Below are 18,308 nucleotides of genomic sequence, written 5' to 3'. Positions count from 1 at the left end.
TGTACCTTTCCAAGAGTTTGTCCATTTCTTCGTGGTTGTCCATTTTATTGGCATATAGTTGTTTGTAGTAGTCTTTTATAATCTTTTGTATTTCTGCAGTGTCAATTGTGATTTCTCCCTTTTCATTTCTAATTTTATTGATTTGCATCCTTTCCCTTTTTTTCTTAATGAGTCTGGCTAAGGGTTTATCAATTTTGTTTATCTTCTCAAAGAACCAGCTTTTAGTTTTATTGATGTTTGCTATTGTTTTCTTCGTTTCTATTTCATTTATTTATGCTCTGATCTTTAAGATGTATTTCCTTCTACTGACTTTGGGTTTTCTTTTTTCTTCTTTCTCTAGTTGTTTTAAGTGTAGGGTTAAATTGTTTATTTGAGATTTTTCTTGTTTCTTGAGATGAGATTGAATTGCTATAAACTTCCCTCTTAGAACTGCTTTTGCTGCATCCCATAGATTTTGGGTCATCATGTTTTTGTTGTCATTTGTCTCTAGCTATTTTTTGATTTCCTCTTTGATTTCTTCCGTGATCTCTTGGTTATTTAGTAGCGCACTGATTAGCCTCCATGTATTTGTGTTTTTTACAGTTTTTTTTCCTGTAATTGATTTCCAATCTCATAGCGTTGTGGTCAGAAAAGATGCTTGATACAATTTCAATTTTCTTAAATTTTCTGAGGCTTGATTTGTGACCTAAGATGTGATCTGTCCTGGAGAATGTTCCATTTGTACTTGAGAAGAAAGTGTCTTCTGCCAATTTTAGGTGGAATGTTCTATAAATATAAATTAGATCTATCTGGTCTATTGTGTCATTTAAAGTTTGTGTTACCTTATTTATTTTCTGTTTGGATGATCTGTCCATTGGGGTAAGTGGGGTGTTAAAGTCACCTACTATTATTGTATTACTGTCGATTTGTCCTTTCATGGTTGTTAGCATTTGCCTTATGTATTGAGGTGCTCCTATGTTGGGTGCATAGATATATTGTTATATCTTCTTCTTGGATAAATCTTTGATCATTATGTAGTGTCCCTCTTTATCACTTGTAACAGTCTTTATTTTAAAGTCTGTTTTATCTGATATGAGTATTGCTACTCCAGCTTTCTTTTGATTTCCATTTGCATGGAATATCTTTTTGCATCCCTTCACTTTCAGTCTGTATGTGTCCCTAGGTCTGAAGTGGGTCTCTTGTAGACAGCATATATATAGGTTTGTTTTTGTATCCATTCAGCCAGTCTGTGTCTTTTGTTTGGGGCATTTAATCCATTTACATTCAAGGTTATTATCGATATGTATGTTCCTACTACCATTTTCTTAATTGTTTTGGGTTTGTTTTTGTGGGTCTTTTTCTTCTCTTGTGTTTCCCGCCTAAGGAAGTTTCTTTAGCCTTCGCTGTAAAGCTGGTTTGGTGGTGCTGAGTTCTCTTATCTTTTGCTTGTCTGAAAAGCTTTTGACTTCTCCGTCGAATCTGAATGAGATCCTTGCTGGGTAGAGTAATCTTGGTTATAGGTTTTTCTCTTTCATCACTTTAAGTATATCCTGCCACTCCCTTCTGGCCTGCAGAGTTTCCGCTGAAAAATCAGCTGATAACCTTATGGGGATTCCTTTGTATGTTATTTTTTGTTTTTCCCTTGCTGCTTTTAATATTTTTTCTTTGAATTTAATTTTTGTTACTTTGATTAATATGTGTCTTGGTGTGTTTTCCGTAGGGTTTATCCTGTATAGGATTCTCTGTGCTTCTTGGACTTGGGTGACTCTTTCCTTTCCCATGTTAGGGAAGTTTTCGACTATAATCTCTTCAAATATTTTCTCAGACCCTTTCTTTTTCTCTTCTTCTGGGACCCCTATAATTCGAATGTTTGTGTGTTTAGTGTTGTCCCAGAAGTCTCTGAGATTGTCTTCAATTCTTTTCATTCTTTTTTCTTTATTCTGCTCCTCAGCAGTTATTTCCACCATTTTGTCTCCCAGGTCACTTATCTGTTCTTCTGCCTCAGTTATTCTGTTATTGATTCCTTCTAGTGTATTTTTCATTTCAGTTATTGTGTTGTTCATCTCTGTTTGTTTGTTCTTCAGTTCTTCTAGATCTTTTTTAGACATTTCTTGTATTTTCTCAATCCGTGCCTCCATTCTATTTCCAAGATTCTGGATCATCTTTACTATCATTACTCTGAATTCTTTTTCAGGTAGATTGCCTCCTATTTCCTCTTCATTTTTTTGGTCTTATAGGTTTTTACCTTGCTCCTTCATCTGTGACATATTTTTTTGCCTTCTCTTTTTTTTTTTTTTTTTTTTAATGAGTGGGATTGTGTTCCTGTCTTACTGGTTGTTTGGCCTGAGGCTTCCAGCACTGGAGTTTGTAGGCTATTGGGTAGAGCTGGGTCTTGGTGCTGAGATGAGGAACTCTGTGAGACCTCACTCTGATGAATATTACCTGGGGTCTGAGGTTCTCTGTTAGTCCAGTGGTTTGGACTTGGAGCTCCTACCGCAGGAGCTTCCGTGCAATCCCCAGCTCATGACCCAAGATCCTGCAAGCCATGTGGGGTGGCAAAAAAAAAGAGAACAATAACAAAGTAAAAAATAAAATTAGACTAGGAAACTTAACAGATATGTTAGAAAGAATATAAAAATGAAAATATAGATGAATCAACAACCGGAAGGTACATCAAGAGCACAATAGTAAAAAAGAGGAGGAGGGAAAAGAAAAAAAAAAAGGGAGAGAAGGGAAGGCCTTGGCTGTGGAGGGTGGGGCCTAAGCAAGGGCAAGGTTTGGGTGGTGGGTGGGGCCTATGCTTAGTACCCACAGGGCTGGAAAAGGCCCTGGGGCTGTGGGGGGTGGGGCTTAGGTTCAAGAAACAGAAGGCGCCCATGCATGCCCCTCACCCCTGGTCTCAGAGGACAGGGGACCTCACCTGGGAGCCCAGCAGGCTTCCTGGGCTCGATTGGGCAGGGCAAACACCCTCCTCTCCTCTCCTGCTCCTCCAGTGTGGGAGGGCCCCTCCTACCTGCCTCTCCTGATCTCCCTGACCTCCCTCCTATGCTCCCAGGACCCACGCGGGGCTTTGGAGGGGGGGTACCCTCTTGGGAGCTCAGCAGGCTCCCCAGCCCGAGTGGGCCAAGCGATCACCCTCCACTCCTGTCCTGCTCTTCCCGGAGAGTCCCTCCCACCTGCCTCTCCTGATCTTCCCTGCCTCAGGGGTGCCAATCCTGTCTGGCCTCCACTTCTCCGCCCCCGTCAGTCCCCCTATGTCCTACTGGTTCACTTTGGGGTTCCTCCCATCTCCTTGGGCGTTGGAGTCCCCCACCAGCTGAGGGAAGGCGCCCTAGTTGTGGGGAGAAGCTAACTCCACGTCTTCCCGCACTGCCTTCTTGACTCCAGCTCCCCAATGAATTCTTAATTTCACATATTTTATTTTTTTCAGTTTTAGTGTATCCAATTTGGTTTTATTAAGAGATCCCATATCTTTGCTTAAATTCTTCATTTTTCATCTATTTTTTGTCATATTGTCCATTTTCTTTTATACATTTATAAAAGTTATTTATTTATTTATAAATATTTATTTATTTATTTGCCTGTGCCAGGTCTTAGTTGTGGCACACGGGATCTTCATTGCCGTGTGCAGGATCTTTGTTGCAGCATGTGGGCTCCTTTAGTTGAGGCATGCAGGATCTAGTTCCCTGACCAGGGATCGAACCCGTGCCCCCTGTATTGGGAGCACAGGGTCTTAACCACTGGACCACCAGGGAAGTCCCAAAAGTTATTTTAATGTTTTGTCTGCTAATTATAACATCTAGGTCAACTGTGATTTTGTTTTATTTAATTGTTTTTTCTACTGATCATCAGCTTTTTTTTCTCATGACTTGTATTAAAAATTGTATAGAAAATAATTGTAGAGGCTGAACTGGTATTATTTTCCTGCAGAAAAACCATGCTTTTCCTTTGTCAGATAGCTAGATTAAGCTGTTGATCAGTTCAATCAGGAGTTGACCTAAGCCAGAGTTTTGTTTCAGAGTTATTGAGCTTTAGTTTACCTCTGGTTTCAAATGTCTTTAGAGTGAAAATTGTCCTATTGTATAATAAGGCCCTTCCTATAGCAGCATTCTGGGATATAAGCATCTGAAGACTAAGAAAATCTCTCTCTATGTGCCTTTCTAGCTAAGCCTTTGATTTCTTATGTCACTTCAGACTCAGCAAAACATAGGCCGTGGAAAAACCAGCTTTGCATTTTAGGCTCCTCCAGTTTTATGAGGTTCACATAAGTCCACATGACCATTAAAATATCTGTTATTTTCTCCTTACTTCAACAAAGTCCCTCTGCCTATAGCAGGCTCAATCCAATGCCCACCTATGTCTATACTTGCTCCCAGAGGCAAAATTAGCTGTTGATCTATGTTCACCTAGGAAAGGCTCATCCCTTTCTGAAGTTTAATTCCTTTAGACTTATTTGCATCCAAAGTGCTCCTGTATCTTTAAAAGCTTTATAATTTTTGTAAGCTCTGTTTATTTCTATTTACTATAGTGTGAAGGATTGTTTGGCATGTCCTTCTATATCCTAACCAAAAGTGAAATTCTGGAAAAACTATTAAGAGGAGTTGTTTTCATGCAGCGTACACCCAATGCTATGGTGCCATGATCATTGATAACTTATAATGGGGAATACTAATATTTTTAAAGTATTTTAATTTTATTTGTTCCTCCTTTTAATTAAAAAATAAAGTTTCAAGAAATAATTTATAAATATAAGAAGATACAATTTTCTTATTTCTAAATGAAAAGTCTACATTTATAAGACATGAATGACATGATTTATAATACCATTTTGTAGAAATGCATTCCATTTTTCTTTTATTTTAGGAATTTTTGGAATGTGCTCATGAAGCCTGCGAAGTACATAATCTTCAGCCTGTTAAATTTTTTCTTGAAAAAATGATTCAGACATATGAGATGATGATTGTTAGACATGGGTAAGATTATAGATTATAGATAGTCTGCCATAGTTAGATGTTGTTTTTTAAGTTAAACTATTAAAACAACTAAAATTTGTGAACTAAAAGACTCAGCAAACTTTGTATGCTGAGTAGGCTTTGCTAGGTAGACTAGGGAACAACGCCCCCCTCCCCACCATCTCCATTCCAGTAGCTTAAAAACAAAGGTTTATTTCTCTCTCATGTTACCTGTCCAAAAAGGAGTGGTAAGGAGTACTCATTCAGTGATGTAGCACTAATGACCACCACAATTTGCCCTTTTGATCATCAAATATGTTATTTGCTCTACTTCATGCACGTAGAACACACTTTTCCTTTCCCAGGGAGACAACCTAAAAGTTCTGATCAATCAATGAACCAGACTCAAAGTATAGGATCTCTAGGTGATGCGTGATAGTTTGTGTATCAGATTTGGAAGCTGTTCTTCTTGCTCCAAAGACCTAAAACTACAAAGACAAGTTATCTGCCCTGCATACATCCGGTATTATAATAGTGGGTTTACCAGAGCAGGATTATCAGAGCAAATACTCCCATTCAGAAACTGAAGAATAAGAGACAAAGCCAACACTTGTCAGTAGCAGTTCTGAAACCCAGCTGTGCGTGTGGGAGCCCAGTTCCAGAGATAGATTGTGAAACTACTGGAGTTTAAACTTCAGAACCTCTTATATGTAGAGGCCCCTCCAGGGAGTCATAATCATTTTATATATAATTTATTGGAAAGGGTGTCATTAAAGTGGCGGTGGACATTTTTGTATTTGTAATTACATATATATTTTTTTCCTTAGAAAGCTTTCCCCAATTGTATAAACTGAAATCCCCATAAAACCTGGATCTATTTCTGCTTGATTTTGCTCCCTGAGAGAGGCTTTCCAGTAACCTCTGCTCTGTGGACTTTGGTTCAACCTTTTGAGAGGTCTTTCTATCTCCATTTTCTTCCCTGGTCACATGTGAGGTGGACAATAGAGAAAATATCCTTGGGAGCTGAGAAATGTTTTCAGCCCACTTACTGCCTATAGAAAGTTGAAGTCTCAAAGGTCATGATTTTTTTAAATGCAAAATTTAAAAAAAACCAAACCTTTGTATTATATAAATTTTCAAACATATATAATAATAGAGGGAATTAGTACAGTCAACCCTCATGCATTCAGTACCTAAGAGTCTTCTTTACATCTTAAACATTCACATGTGTTTTAGCCTAGACTCATGGTTTCTTTGTCAGTAAACTCTCTCAAAAACTATTTAATAAGTTTATTTTTATTTGATTCCAGGTAGTTCCATATGCCAGTAGCCACAACTATAGTCCTTATTAAGTCATACCTTTCTAAACTTCCTTGTAGTATCCTTGAGCATATTAGGCTTAGGTGAGAGGGCCCCACCTTTAATCTATTTTCCCTAAATTATCTCACCATCCTGAAATGATTACTGGGAACCATATTAATCTTTCATAGGTTTTAATAAAGTGATACAATGGCCCTACTCTTGATTTGATCCTTGATACTAGGCTGAGTTGATCTTTGTTGTTCAAAGATTTTCTCAATTTATGTTTTACCAATTGCAGATGAGAATAAATTACCTCATTCAATCCCTCAAGTCTCTGAATTTCTCAACTCCCTCTACTTTCATTCCTGCTTGCAAACTGGCCATATTTTCTTAAGCTTATTTCTTTTTGTAGTTCCTTGTTAAATACAGCCATCAGCTGCCAATATATACTAATAATATTCTGTTCACTATCCTTTTCCCCTAAAACTACAATTTCATTAGATATATTATCTATCTTCCAGGTTATCTCAGGGATAAATTTACCAAATGTTTGATCATTGCATAATATTAATTGCCAATCCTTTAGCCGCCAGCCACAACCTAGCCTCTAAGCCAGTGCCACTTATTTTAGTCTTTTTTATTATGGCAAGAATGCCTTTTGCCCTTCTAGTTACCAATTTCTATCAATGAGGATGGGCTAGGTTATTCCATAGAAACAATCAGCACCCAAATCTTAGTGACTTAAAAACAAAAATGTATTTCTCATTCGTACTGTTTCCATTATAGTTTAACAGGAGGTTCTGCTCATCATAATCACTCAGGTCCCAGGCTGTTGGAGCAGCCACCATCTCAACATTGTGGGTCCCAGGTGTGCTAGAGGGAAAGGAGAGCTCTGTAAGGTCCCTCACTGGCAATTATCTATTCCCTAAGAAGCAACACCCATCATTTCCATTTATTACTCCTTAGTCACCTAGTATTCTCAAGAGAGTGAGGAATCCTATGCGCCAGGAGAGAGGAGATTCAGAAATTTTTGGCAAAGAGCACTACAGCAAGTGAAATCTTGAGGAAAAGTGAATCTTCTCCTCTCCTCTGCTTAGGAAACCCCAAGTCATTAAAAAAAGTTTTTTGAGTATGCAGTTACTAAGTTTCCATTTTCATTTGGAAATTTTTTATTCTCTTTTGTAGGTAATGGTATTAATGTCGAGAACTTGATTTAGAGATCAATCAATTAAGAAGTTAAATGTATTTCCCTTATATCTGAGAAAAATTAATATAATTTCAAAAATTATATGTAGTAATTATCATAGGGTAAAATTTTATATACCTATATATAGGGAAATAATTTAATTTACCATTATTTTTTAGAATCTTATTGTATAATGACTTCTTTTCCTTAATAGTTTTATGTTAGTAGGAGAGCCTTTTGCTGCTAAAACAAAAGTTCTGCATATGCTGGCTGACACTCTAACTCTTATGAATGAACGTGGCTATGGAGAGGAAGAAAAGGTCATTTATAGGACTGTAAACCCCAAATCCATTACTATGGGCCAACTTTTTGGACAATTTGACCCAGTGTCCCATGAGGTAATCTACAGTATAAACATTCTCCACTCTCATTGACAATGCACATTAAGCCAAGAAATTTGAAATGTTTTTGTATTATCACTTTACAGTTTTTTAAGGACACTTTCCAACTCTTCCTTTTTTCCTCCTCAGTGGACTGATGGTATTGTGGCTAACACTTTTAGAGAATTTGCCTTATCAGAAACACCTGACCGGAAATGGGTTGTATTTGATGGTCCCATTGACACTTTGTGGATAGAGAGCATGAACACAGTATTAGATGATAATAAAAAGGTAAATCATCATGATTAAAAGCAAAACAGATGCACAATATGAATATACTTAACACTACTCAACTGTAAAGTTAAAAATGGTTAATATGGTAAATTTATGTTATTTTTTTTTACCACAATTAAAAAAGCAAAGCAGATGCAGATAGGCTTAAACAATGTTATGTGTTCAACAACTAATTATCTCAGACTATATATTTAAAATAAGGGATGCACCAAATTGAATAAGTTTATCAATTATCTTTTCAATGAAAACTATGCTGTAGTAAATTCTTTGCTTAATTTTTTAATTAGAATTAAATATATTAAATTAATGAAATATTAATTCATTAATGAATTAATTCATTAATGAATATATTAATTTAATGAAATATATTAAAATTACTGTATTACTGTATTACTGTACTGTACTGTATTACTGTATTAAAATTACTGTATTAGCAGGAAAGCATAGTAATGTAATGGGTGGCAATAAGTTAAGCGACTACAGTGTTAAGGTTTCTTATAGAACTTTAATATTTTAGAAGAAAATAAAAAGCCCTCATTCTTTTTTTTTTCGGTATGATTTTCTTTATTATTAGCATCTTGCATTAGTGTAGTAAATTTGTCACAATTAATGAACCTATATTAATACTTATTAACTAAAGCCCATACTTTATATAAATTTCCTTGGTTTTACCTAATCCCACATTTCTGGTTGTAGGATCTTATCCAGGATACCATATTTAGTCATCATGTCTCCTTAGGCTTCTCCTGGCCCTCATTCTTTTTTGAAAACATCAGTTGCTTGAGTGCTTATATGCGGTACATTACCTTAAACCTATGAGATATACAAAAAAAGAGAAAATGGAAGTCTTCTAGTATTTATTTTAATTGAGAGATAACATAAGTATAAAATGTGCACTAAGTTTAAGTTTAGATTCTAAGATTTTTTTACATATGTGTACACTCACATAACCATCACCTAAATAAAAGTGCATAAAATTTATTGCCCCCTACAAAGTTCACTCATGTCCCTACCCAATCAGTATACCCTCCCCAAGGGGCAATCACTATTCTGACTTCTACTGTGATAAACTAGTTTTACCAGTTCTTGAACTTCCTATAAATAGAATCATACTCTTTAGTGTTTTCTTTCATTTGTTCAATATAGTGATCTGTGATATTTATATTGTAGATCCATTTTATTTATTTATTTATTTATTATTCTTTTTGTGTCTGTATTAGTACTCTACTGTGTTAGTATATCACAATTTATTTTTTGCTTTTATGAAATAATTATAATACTAAATAAGCAAACTAATTTAATTAACATTCAAACATATACTCCAGTACTTTATCATAGGTGTTTAGTCATTTGTTCATATTCTTTCTTTCATTCAGTCAGTCAGTCATATTGATTGAACTAAAGGGGAAAGTAAACAGAGGAGAAATAGTGATGATTCAGAAGAGAGGGGTTAATCAGTCCAGTCAAGTCTAAGGATTCAGAGCCAAATGGAAGGATTGTTTCATATTGGATGAGAGGAGAGCAGGAAAGGTGAATGTATGGCTTTGATAGTGGAAATTTGAAAGCAAATCCTTTTGATGATTTATTTTTCCTTTGTGCAGTGGCAGGCCCTGGTTCTTTGTATACTCAAGGAGAAAGGGGAAGATTTAAATTAGCCATCATGAAAAATGGGAAAGACAGCTGCCTAGGAAAACATAGAAGCATACCTGAGTGTTATGGAGAACCTGATGGAGTTGAAGACCATGAGTTATAAACTATAGTGCCAAAGTCTGCCTTTGTGAGATTTTTCTCTACCAATTTAAGCACCTTGGATGTGGGTGTAGATAATGTTGCCAGACTGGAAATACAGAAAGACTTTAAAGATATTGGCATGAGAACGATAGAAATGCTGGACCATAGAACAGAAGCTACCTAAAGAAAGAAGTAAAAACAACAGGGATATGAAAATCTCTATGAAAATGAAGAGCAAATATAGTAGGAGTCAATGAGTGAGAGAGCTGGATGGAGCAGAGACTTGAATGCTCAGAATTGTGTAGTGTTCCAGGAGAGAAGGTCCCAGGTATCTAAGGTGGATGGCTGGAGTGGAGTAGGGGAGAAGTACGTGAAGACAAGGTAGTTAAATACCGGAGGCAGGGAGCAGGGGTGCTGTAATGAGATGTTTCCCCTTATGAACATTGGATCAGGCCAGAGTTATAGTAGAGAGAAAGAGACTGAGCCAGCTGTCAAAGGCTTTAGCCAAGCAGAAGTTGTCAAAGGAGCAAGGGCTGTAATAGAGGATGGAATAGAAGTAGTTGGGAAATAGCATGGGGGAGCGAGGAGAATGTTGACTCCCCCTCCCAAATTTGTAGCAAGAAGAAGAATGTTTGCTGAAACAGCCTGGTAGAAACTTAAAAGTATTCTAGACAAGCATTGTCCAATAGAACTTTCTGTAGTGATGGACATATCTGTACTGTCCAATAAGGTAGCTACTAGGCACATGCGGCTGTTGAGCATTTAAAATGTGGCTAAGTGCAATAGAAGAACTGAATTTTAAATTTTATCTAATTAAAATGAAATATAAATAGCCACATATGATTACTGACTGTCTTATTGGACAATCCAGCACTAGACCGTTCATTCATTTTACAGATAAGAAACAGATCCAGAAATGTTAAATGCTGCATTGTTGACGAACTAGATAGGGGCAAAATTGGGATTAGAGTAATGAGTCAGAGACGAAGCACTGAAAAATAAATGTAGAGGAAGAATTTTGAAGACTTAATAATGCAATTAATTTGGGGTATCAACAGTTTATAATTATTACCTACATTATTAAAAGTTAATGATAATTCCAAAGGTGGAAGCCAAGGAGATTGAGAGGATACAATGGCTTTAATAATAATGGACAAGATAGGAATTTGGCAGAAAGGACACAGTTGATAAATTCAGTTTTTCACATATTTGATTAAAGAGGAATGTTTTAGATTAAGAGAGACCAAGAGAACATGGTAAGCCCAATGCATAGTCCTTGATTGAATTTTGGTTTGAATCAATCAGTTGAAAAGACATTTCTTGTACAACTGGGAATATTTGAGTATTGGCTGAGTATTAGATGATATTAAGGAATTATTGGTAATTTTGTTAGATGTGATAATGTTATTGTGGTTATATAGAAAAGTCCTTATTTTTAAAGATGAATATTGACATATTTGGATGTGAAATGCCATGATGTTTGTAATGATCTTTAAAATACTTTTTAAAAAGACTAAGTAAATATGGCAAAATGTTAACATTGGTTAAATCTACGAGATGGGTATGTGAGTGTTCATAGTATTCTCTATTTTTTCTATTTCTCTTTTTTTATTAATAAAAAAGGTCTTATGACAACTTTATAAAATCAGGAGTATTTCATGTAATTTTTTAATAACAAAAGCTGACGTTTATATAGGATTTTATATTTTTTTCAATATATCATGTAGTTCCCCTCTCCCCTAATTCTATGAGAGGAAAATTATCCCTTTTTATAGATGAAGAGACTGAGAGTCAGAGATATTATATATTTGCTTACCTAGTAAGTAATTGACAGAACTAGACCTAGAATTAAGATTTTTCTGGCTTCCATTCTAATACTTATTCCATTATATCATAGGAGATACTTTAATAAATAGGATAAATTTTTACCTGAGAAGTTTGAGATTTGTTAAAAATAAACATTTGAAAAATTATTGCCTTCAGCTCTGCCTTATGAGTGGAGAAATCATTCAAATGTCCCCTCAAATGAGTCTCATCTTTGAAGCAATGGACCTTTCCCAGGCCTCAGTAAGTTCATAATTTAATATAACAGTAGTTTTTGTTTGTTCATTTATTCATTTGTTCACTTTGTCAATAAGTACCTTTTATTATGTGTCAGAAAGGGAGTTAGGCACAAGGAATACAAAGATGAATAAGACACAGTGTATGCTCATTTAGGAAGGATGAGAACCATGCTAATAAATATATATATCCCAGTACAGAGCTACATGTTAAGTGCTCTAAGAATATGGAGGGGGCGAGCACCCAAGAGAGGAATGGGTAGAGGAGGAAGACAGTGGAAAATGTTTGAGTGTTTGATCTGGTTTTGAGGGGTAAGACTTCTCCGCAGAGACTGGTTGGGGCTGGGCATTCCAAATCATGACAAGATAACTTACAGAGACATGGAGCCATGCCATATCTGGGGAACTGTAACTGCAAATGGTTTCATCGAGTGTATGTGAATGCTGTAGAGGAAGATAGGAGCCAGATCATGAAGGGCCTTATAAGTCATGCAAAGAATTAGTTAATAACTACCAGATTAGAAAAGGAAAACTTGTCTTTTTTCTGTAGCCTGCCACTGTAAGCCGCTGTGGCATGATTTATTTGGAGCCCTCACAGTTGGGATGGGAACCACTTGTGTCTTCTTGGTTGAATTCACTGAAAGGACCTCTACAAGAACCAGATCATCAAGCTCTTCTGAGAGGACTTTTTGACTGGTTAATACAGCCCACTTTAAGTCTTCGTAAGAAAAAATGCAAGGTAACACTATAATTCTCTTATACACTCAAATTTCTTTACTTTCCATTCAGTTTGACTAAGTCTAAAGTCAGAATGGTTGGATAAATAACTAAAATCAGTTTCTCCTTAGACATGTAGTACCCACTTTTTTAAAAAATTGGAATATTTATTATGACAATCCATGATTCACATGCAGTTGTAAGAAATAATACAGAGAGATCCCACATACATTCACCTAATGTCCCCCCATGGTAACATTTTGCAAGACTATATTATAATATCTATTGATCTTATTTACATTTCCCTAGTTATACTTCTGCTTGGGGGGGGTGTGTGTGTATGTATGTGTGTGCATGCATTTAATTTTTTTAATTTTAAAAATAAAAATTATAATACTTAAAGTGTACATGTTGATTTGATATACATATATGTAGTGAAATGATTACCACAGTCAAGCTAATTAACATATCTCCTCAAATAGTTAACATACTTTTGTGTGTGTGTGATGAGAGCACCTGAAATCTACTCTCTTAGCAAATTTCCAGTACTGATACATATTGTATCAGTATTATTAACTAAAGTCATCATGTTGTACATTAGATCTCTAGACTTACTCATCCTGCATAGATGTAACTTTGTACTATTTGCCCAGTATCTCCCCATTTCTCTCACCTCCCCACCCCTGGTAACCTGTTTTACTCTCTGCTTCTTTTTATGTGTTCAACTTTTAGATTTTGCATACAAGTGAGATCATGCAGTTTTTTCCTTTCTGTGTCTGGCTTATTTCACTTAGCATAAAGTCCTCAAGTTTTGTTTATGTTGTTGAAAATGGCAGGATTTTCTTTTTTAAGAATGAATATTATTCCATTATATATATACCACAATATCTTTATCCATTCATCCACCAGGGGACACTTAGGTGTTTCCATATCTAGGCTATTGTGAATAATGCTTCAATGAACATGGGAGCACAGATATCTCTTTGAGGTACTTATTTCATTTCCTTTGGGTGCTGTATCTAGAGAAGGCATTGCTGGACCATATGGTAGTTCTATTTTTAGTTTTTTGAGGATTTTCCATAATGGCTGGACCAATTTACACTCCCACCACCAGTGCACAAGGGTTCTCTTTTCTCCATATTCTCACCAACACTTATTATCTTTTATCTTTTTGATAATACCCATCCTAACAGGTGTGAGGTGATATTTCATTGTGGTTTTGATTTGCATTTCCTTGATGATTAGTGAGGCTGAGTGGCTTTTCATATACGTGTTGGCCATTTGTATGTTGTCTCCGGAAAAAAATGTCCATTCAGGTCCTATGCCCATTTAAAAAATTGGGTTGTTTGTGTTTTTGCTGTTGAGTTGTATGAGTTCCTTATATATTTAGGATATTAATTCCTTATTATATATATGACTTGCAGATATTTTTCTCCCATTCAGTAGGTTGCCTTTTCATTTTTTGATGGTTTCCTTTGCTGTGCAGAAAAGCTTATTAGTTTGATGTAGTCCCACTTGTTTATTTTTGTATTTTTGCCTGAGCTTTTGATGTCATATCCAAAAAAATCATTGCCAAGCCAGTGTCAAGGAACTTCCCCCCCCCGCCGCCGCCCCCCCATCATGTTTTCTTCTAGGAGTTTTATGGTTTCAGGTTTTACACTTAAGTCTAATCCATCTCAAGCTGATTTTTATGTCTAGTGCAAGGTAAGGGTCCCATTTCATTCATTTACATGTGGACATCCAGTTTTTTCAACACCAGTTATTAAGGAGACTATCCTTTCCTCATTGTATATTCTTGGCACCATTGCCAAAGATCAGCTGACCATATATGGTTGGGTTTATTTCTACTCTGTTCCACTGGTTTATATGTCCGTTTTCATGCCTCTACCATTCTGTTTTGTACTAGAGCTTTGTAATATAATTTGAAATCAGGAAGTGTGATGTCTCCAACTTTACTCTTCTCTCTTAAGATTACTTTGGCTATTTGAGGTCTTTTGTGGTTCCATACAAATTTTAGAATTGTTTTTTCTATTTTTATAAAAAATGTCATTGGAATATTGATAGTGATTGCATTGAATCTGTAGTTCACTTGGGTAGGATGGACATTCTTCCAATCCTTGAGCACAGAATATCTTTCCATTTATTTGTGTCTTCAGTTTCTTTCATTACTGTTTTATAGTTTTCAGTGTACAGATATTCCACTTCCTTGGTTAAATTTATTCTTAAGTATTTTATTCTTTTTGATGCTATCATAAATGGGATTGTTTTCTTGATTTCCTTTCTAAATAGGTCATTGTTGATGAAAAGAAATGCAACTGATTTTTGTGAGTTGGTTTTGTATCCTGCAGCTTTATTGAATTTATTAGTTCTAAAATGTTGTGTCCCCCCTTCCCTCCCATCTCCGTGGAGTCTTTAGGGCTTCTACAAATAGGATTATGTCATCTGCAAAGAGAGATAAATTTACTTTTTCTTTTCTGATTTGCATGTCTGTTATTTCTTTTTCTTGTCTCATTGTTCTTGCTAGTACTTCTGGCACTGTACTGAATAAAAGTGGTGAGAGGGGGCATCCTTGCCTTGTACCAGATCTTAGAGGAAAAGCTTTTAGTTTTACCCAATTATGATTTTAACTCTGGGATTTTCATAAGTGGCCTTTATTTTGTTGCAGAGATTTTTATCATGAATGGATATTGAACTTTGTCAAATGTTTTTTTCTGAATCTATTCAGATGATTATGTGGTTTTATGTTTCATTCTGTTAATGTGTTGCATCACATTGATTGATTTGCATATGTTAAACCAACCTTGGATCCCAGGGATAAATCCCACTTGGTTATGGTGTATTCTCTTTTTGATGAGTTGTTGAATTCAGTTTGCTAGTATTTTGTTGGGGATTTTTGCATCTACATTCATCAGAGATACTGACCTATAGTTTTCTGTTTTTTTGTTTTTTTCTTGTGGTGGCTCTCTCTGGCTTTGATATTAGGGTAATGCTGGCTTCAGAGAATGCATTCAGAAGTATTCCCTCTACTTCTGTTTTTTGAAGAGTTTGAGAAGGATTTTTATTAATTCTTCTTTGAATGTTCGGTAGAATTGTGAAGCTGTGAAGTCATCTGGCCCTGGGAATTTTTGTTGGGAAGTATTTGATTACGACTTCAATCTCCTTATTTGTTATTGGTCTATTCAGGCTTTCTGTTTCTTCTCTATTCAGTTGTGGTAGGTTGTATGTTTCTAGGAATTTATCCATTTCTTCTAGATTATCCAATTTGTTTGCATATAATTGTTCATAATAGTTCCTTATTATTTCTTTCTATTTCTGAGTCATCCATTGCAATGTCTCCTCTTTCATTTCTGATTGTATTTATTTGAGTCTTCTCTCTTTTTTCTTGGTTAGTCTAGCTAAGGGTTTGTTTATTTAGTATATTTTTTCAAGAAACCAACTCTTAGTTTTGTTGATTTTTTTTCTGTTGTTTTTCTAGTCTCTATTTGATTTATTCCTACTCTGATCTTTATTATTTCCTTCCTTCTGCCAACTGTGAAATTAGTTTGTTCTTCTTTTTCTAGTTCTCTGAGGTGTAAAATTACGTTGTTTATTTGAGATCTTTTTTCTTTTTTAATGAAAGTGTTCATTGCTATAAACTTCTTCTTAGTACTGCTTTTGGTGTACCTCATAAGTTTTGGTATTATTGTTTCCATTTTCATTTGTCTCAGGATATTTTTTGATTTCCTCTTTGACCCAGTGGTTGTACAAGAGTATGTTATTTAGTTTCCACATATTTGTGAATTTTCTCTTTTTTTTTTTTTCTGATTTCTAGTTTTAATCCATTGTGGTCAGAAAAGATACTTGGTATAATTTCAATCTTCTTAAGTTTCTTAAGACTTGTTTTGTGATCTAACATGGGGTCTATCCTAAAGAATATTCTTTGTGCACTGGAAAAGCATGTATATTCTGCTCTTGGGTGAAAAGTTGTGTATATCTGTTAGGTATATTTGGTCTATGGTGTTGTTCAAGTTCACTGTTTCTATACTGATTTTCTGTCTGGATATTCTATCCCTTATTGAAAATGGGATATTGAAGTCTCCTAATTATTATTGTATTGCTATCAGTCTCTCCTTTCATATCAGTTAGTATTTGTTTTATATACTTAGGTGCTCTGATGTTGGGTGCATATGTATTTACAGTTGCTTTATCTTCCTATTCAATTGATCATTTTATCATTATGTAATAATAACCTTCTTTGTCTCTAGAGATAGTTTTTGACTTAAAGTCTACTTCGTATTATTTAAGTATAGCCACTCCTGCTTTCCTTTGGTTACCATTTGCATGGAATATCTTTTTCCATCCCTTCATATTCAGCCTATGTGTGTCCTTGAATCTAAAGTGAGTTTCTTACAGACACCATACAGTTGGATCTTTGTTTTTTTTATCTATTCAGCTGCTCTGTATCTTTTTACTGGGGAATTTAACCTATTTACATTTAAACTATCTATTGCTAGGAAAGAATTTACTATTGCTGTTTTAAAAACTATTTTCTGTTTATCTTGTAGTTCTTTTGTCCCTCTTTTCTCTCTTGCTGTCTTCCTTTGTGTTTTGGGTTTTTTTTTTTTTTTTTTGTATTGATAGGCTTTGATTCCTTTCTCTTTTTCTTTTGTGTAACTTCTATAAGTATTTTCTTTGTTGTTACCAAGGAGCTTACATATATTATCTTAAAACAGGGTACTTTAAGCTGATAACAACTTAATTCATTTACATGTAAGACCTCTCCACTTTTATCCCTCCTTTCCCCACATTGTAGGCTGTTGATGTCACAATTAACATTTATTTATAGTATGTATCCATTAACATAATTTAGTTATAGTTGTTTTTAATACTTTTGTCCTTTAGCTTTTATAGTTGAATTAAAAGTGATTTACACAGCACCATTATAGCAATATCCACCTTTGTTTTTTTAAATTTTATTTTATTTAGTTATTTATTTTTGTCTGTGTTGGGTCTTCATTGCTGTTTGCAGGCTTTCTCTAGTTGCGGTGAGTGGGAACTACTCTTCGTTGCGGTGCACGGGCTTCCCATTGCGGTGGCTTCTTTTGTAGCAGAGCATGGGCTCTAGGCGCATGGGCTTCAGTAGTTGTGGCACACGGGCTCAGTAGTTGTGGCTTGAGGGCTCTAGAGCACAGGCTCAGTAGTTGTGGCGCATGGGCTTAGTTGCTCCGCAGCATGTGGGATCTTCCTGGACCAGGGCTCAAACCCATGTCCCCTGCATTGGCAGGTGGATTCTTAACCACTGTGCCACCAGGGAAGTCCCCACCACCCTGTGGTTTTATATTGCTGAAGTTACATCTGAATAACCCAGAGGTAAAATTTATTCCAGCTATACTCTTTGGATTAAAACTATAGTGACTAAAGATTTAAAAATTCCATATTTTAAAATTATTTTAGGGAATTACCTGGCAGTCTAGTGGCTAGGACTCGGCGCTTTCACTGCCAGGGCCTGGCTTCAATCCCTGGTCAGGGAAATAAGATTCCACAAGCCAAGTGCCCCCCTGCAAAAAATAAATAAATAAATAAAAAATAAAAGGATTTTAAATATGTACCTTTAAAAATTCACATATACATATAGTATTTTGTGAGAAAACTTTACATATTGTGTTAGTTTCCTGGGGCTGTTGTAACAGATTACTACACACTTGGTGACTTAAAGCAACAGAAATTT

The 18,308-nt window shown here is 35.5% G+C and overlaps 1 protein-coding gene across 1 annotated transcript in view; it reads left to right on the top strand.

Moving 5' to 3' along the window:
* DNAH12 (dynein axonemal heavy chain 12) overlaps window positions 1–18,308 on the top strand; it is a 235,027-nt gene that overhangs the window by 122,577 nt on the left and 94,142 nt on the right. Inside the window, exons 31-35 of the mRNA XM_036869723.1 lie at window positions 4,843–4,952; window positions 7,634–7,817; window positions 7,950–8,090; window positions 11,808–11,891; window positions 12,435–12,623. Coding sequence (XP_036725618.1) covers window positions 4,843–4,952; window positions 7,634–7,817; window positions 7,950–8,090; window positions 11,808–11,891; window positions 12,435–12,623 — 708 coding nt within the window. The remainder of the gene's footprint in view (window positions 1–4,842; window positions 4,953–7,633; window positions 7,818–7,949; window positions 8,091–11,807; window positions 11,892–12,434; window positions 12,624–18,308) is intronic.

The sequence above is a fragment of the Balaenoptera musculus genome, chromosome 11 (assembly GCF_009873245.2).
Source record: "Balaenoptera musculus isolate JJ_BM4_2016_0621 chromosome 11, mBalMus1.pri.v3, whole genome shotgun sequence".
NCBI lineage: Eukaryota > Metazoa > Chordata > Mammalia > Artiodactyla > Balaenopteridae > Balaenoptera > Balaenoptera musculus.
This window is presented reverse-complemented; position numbering and strand designations above follow the sequence as displayed.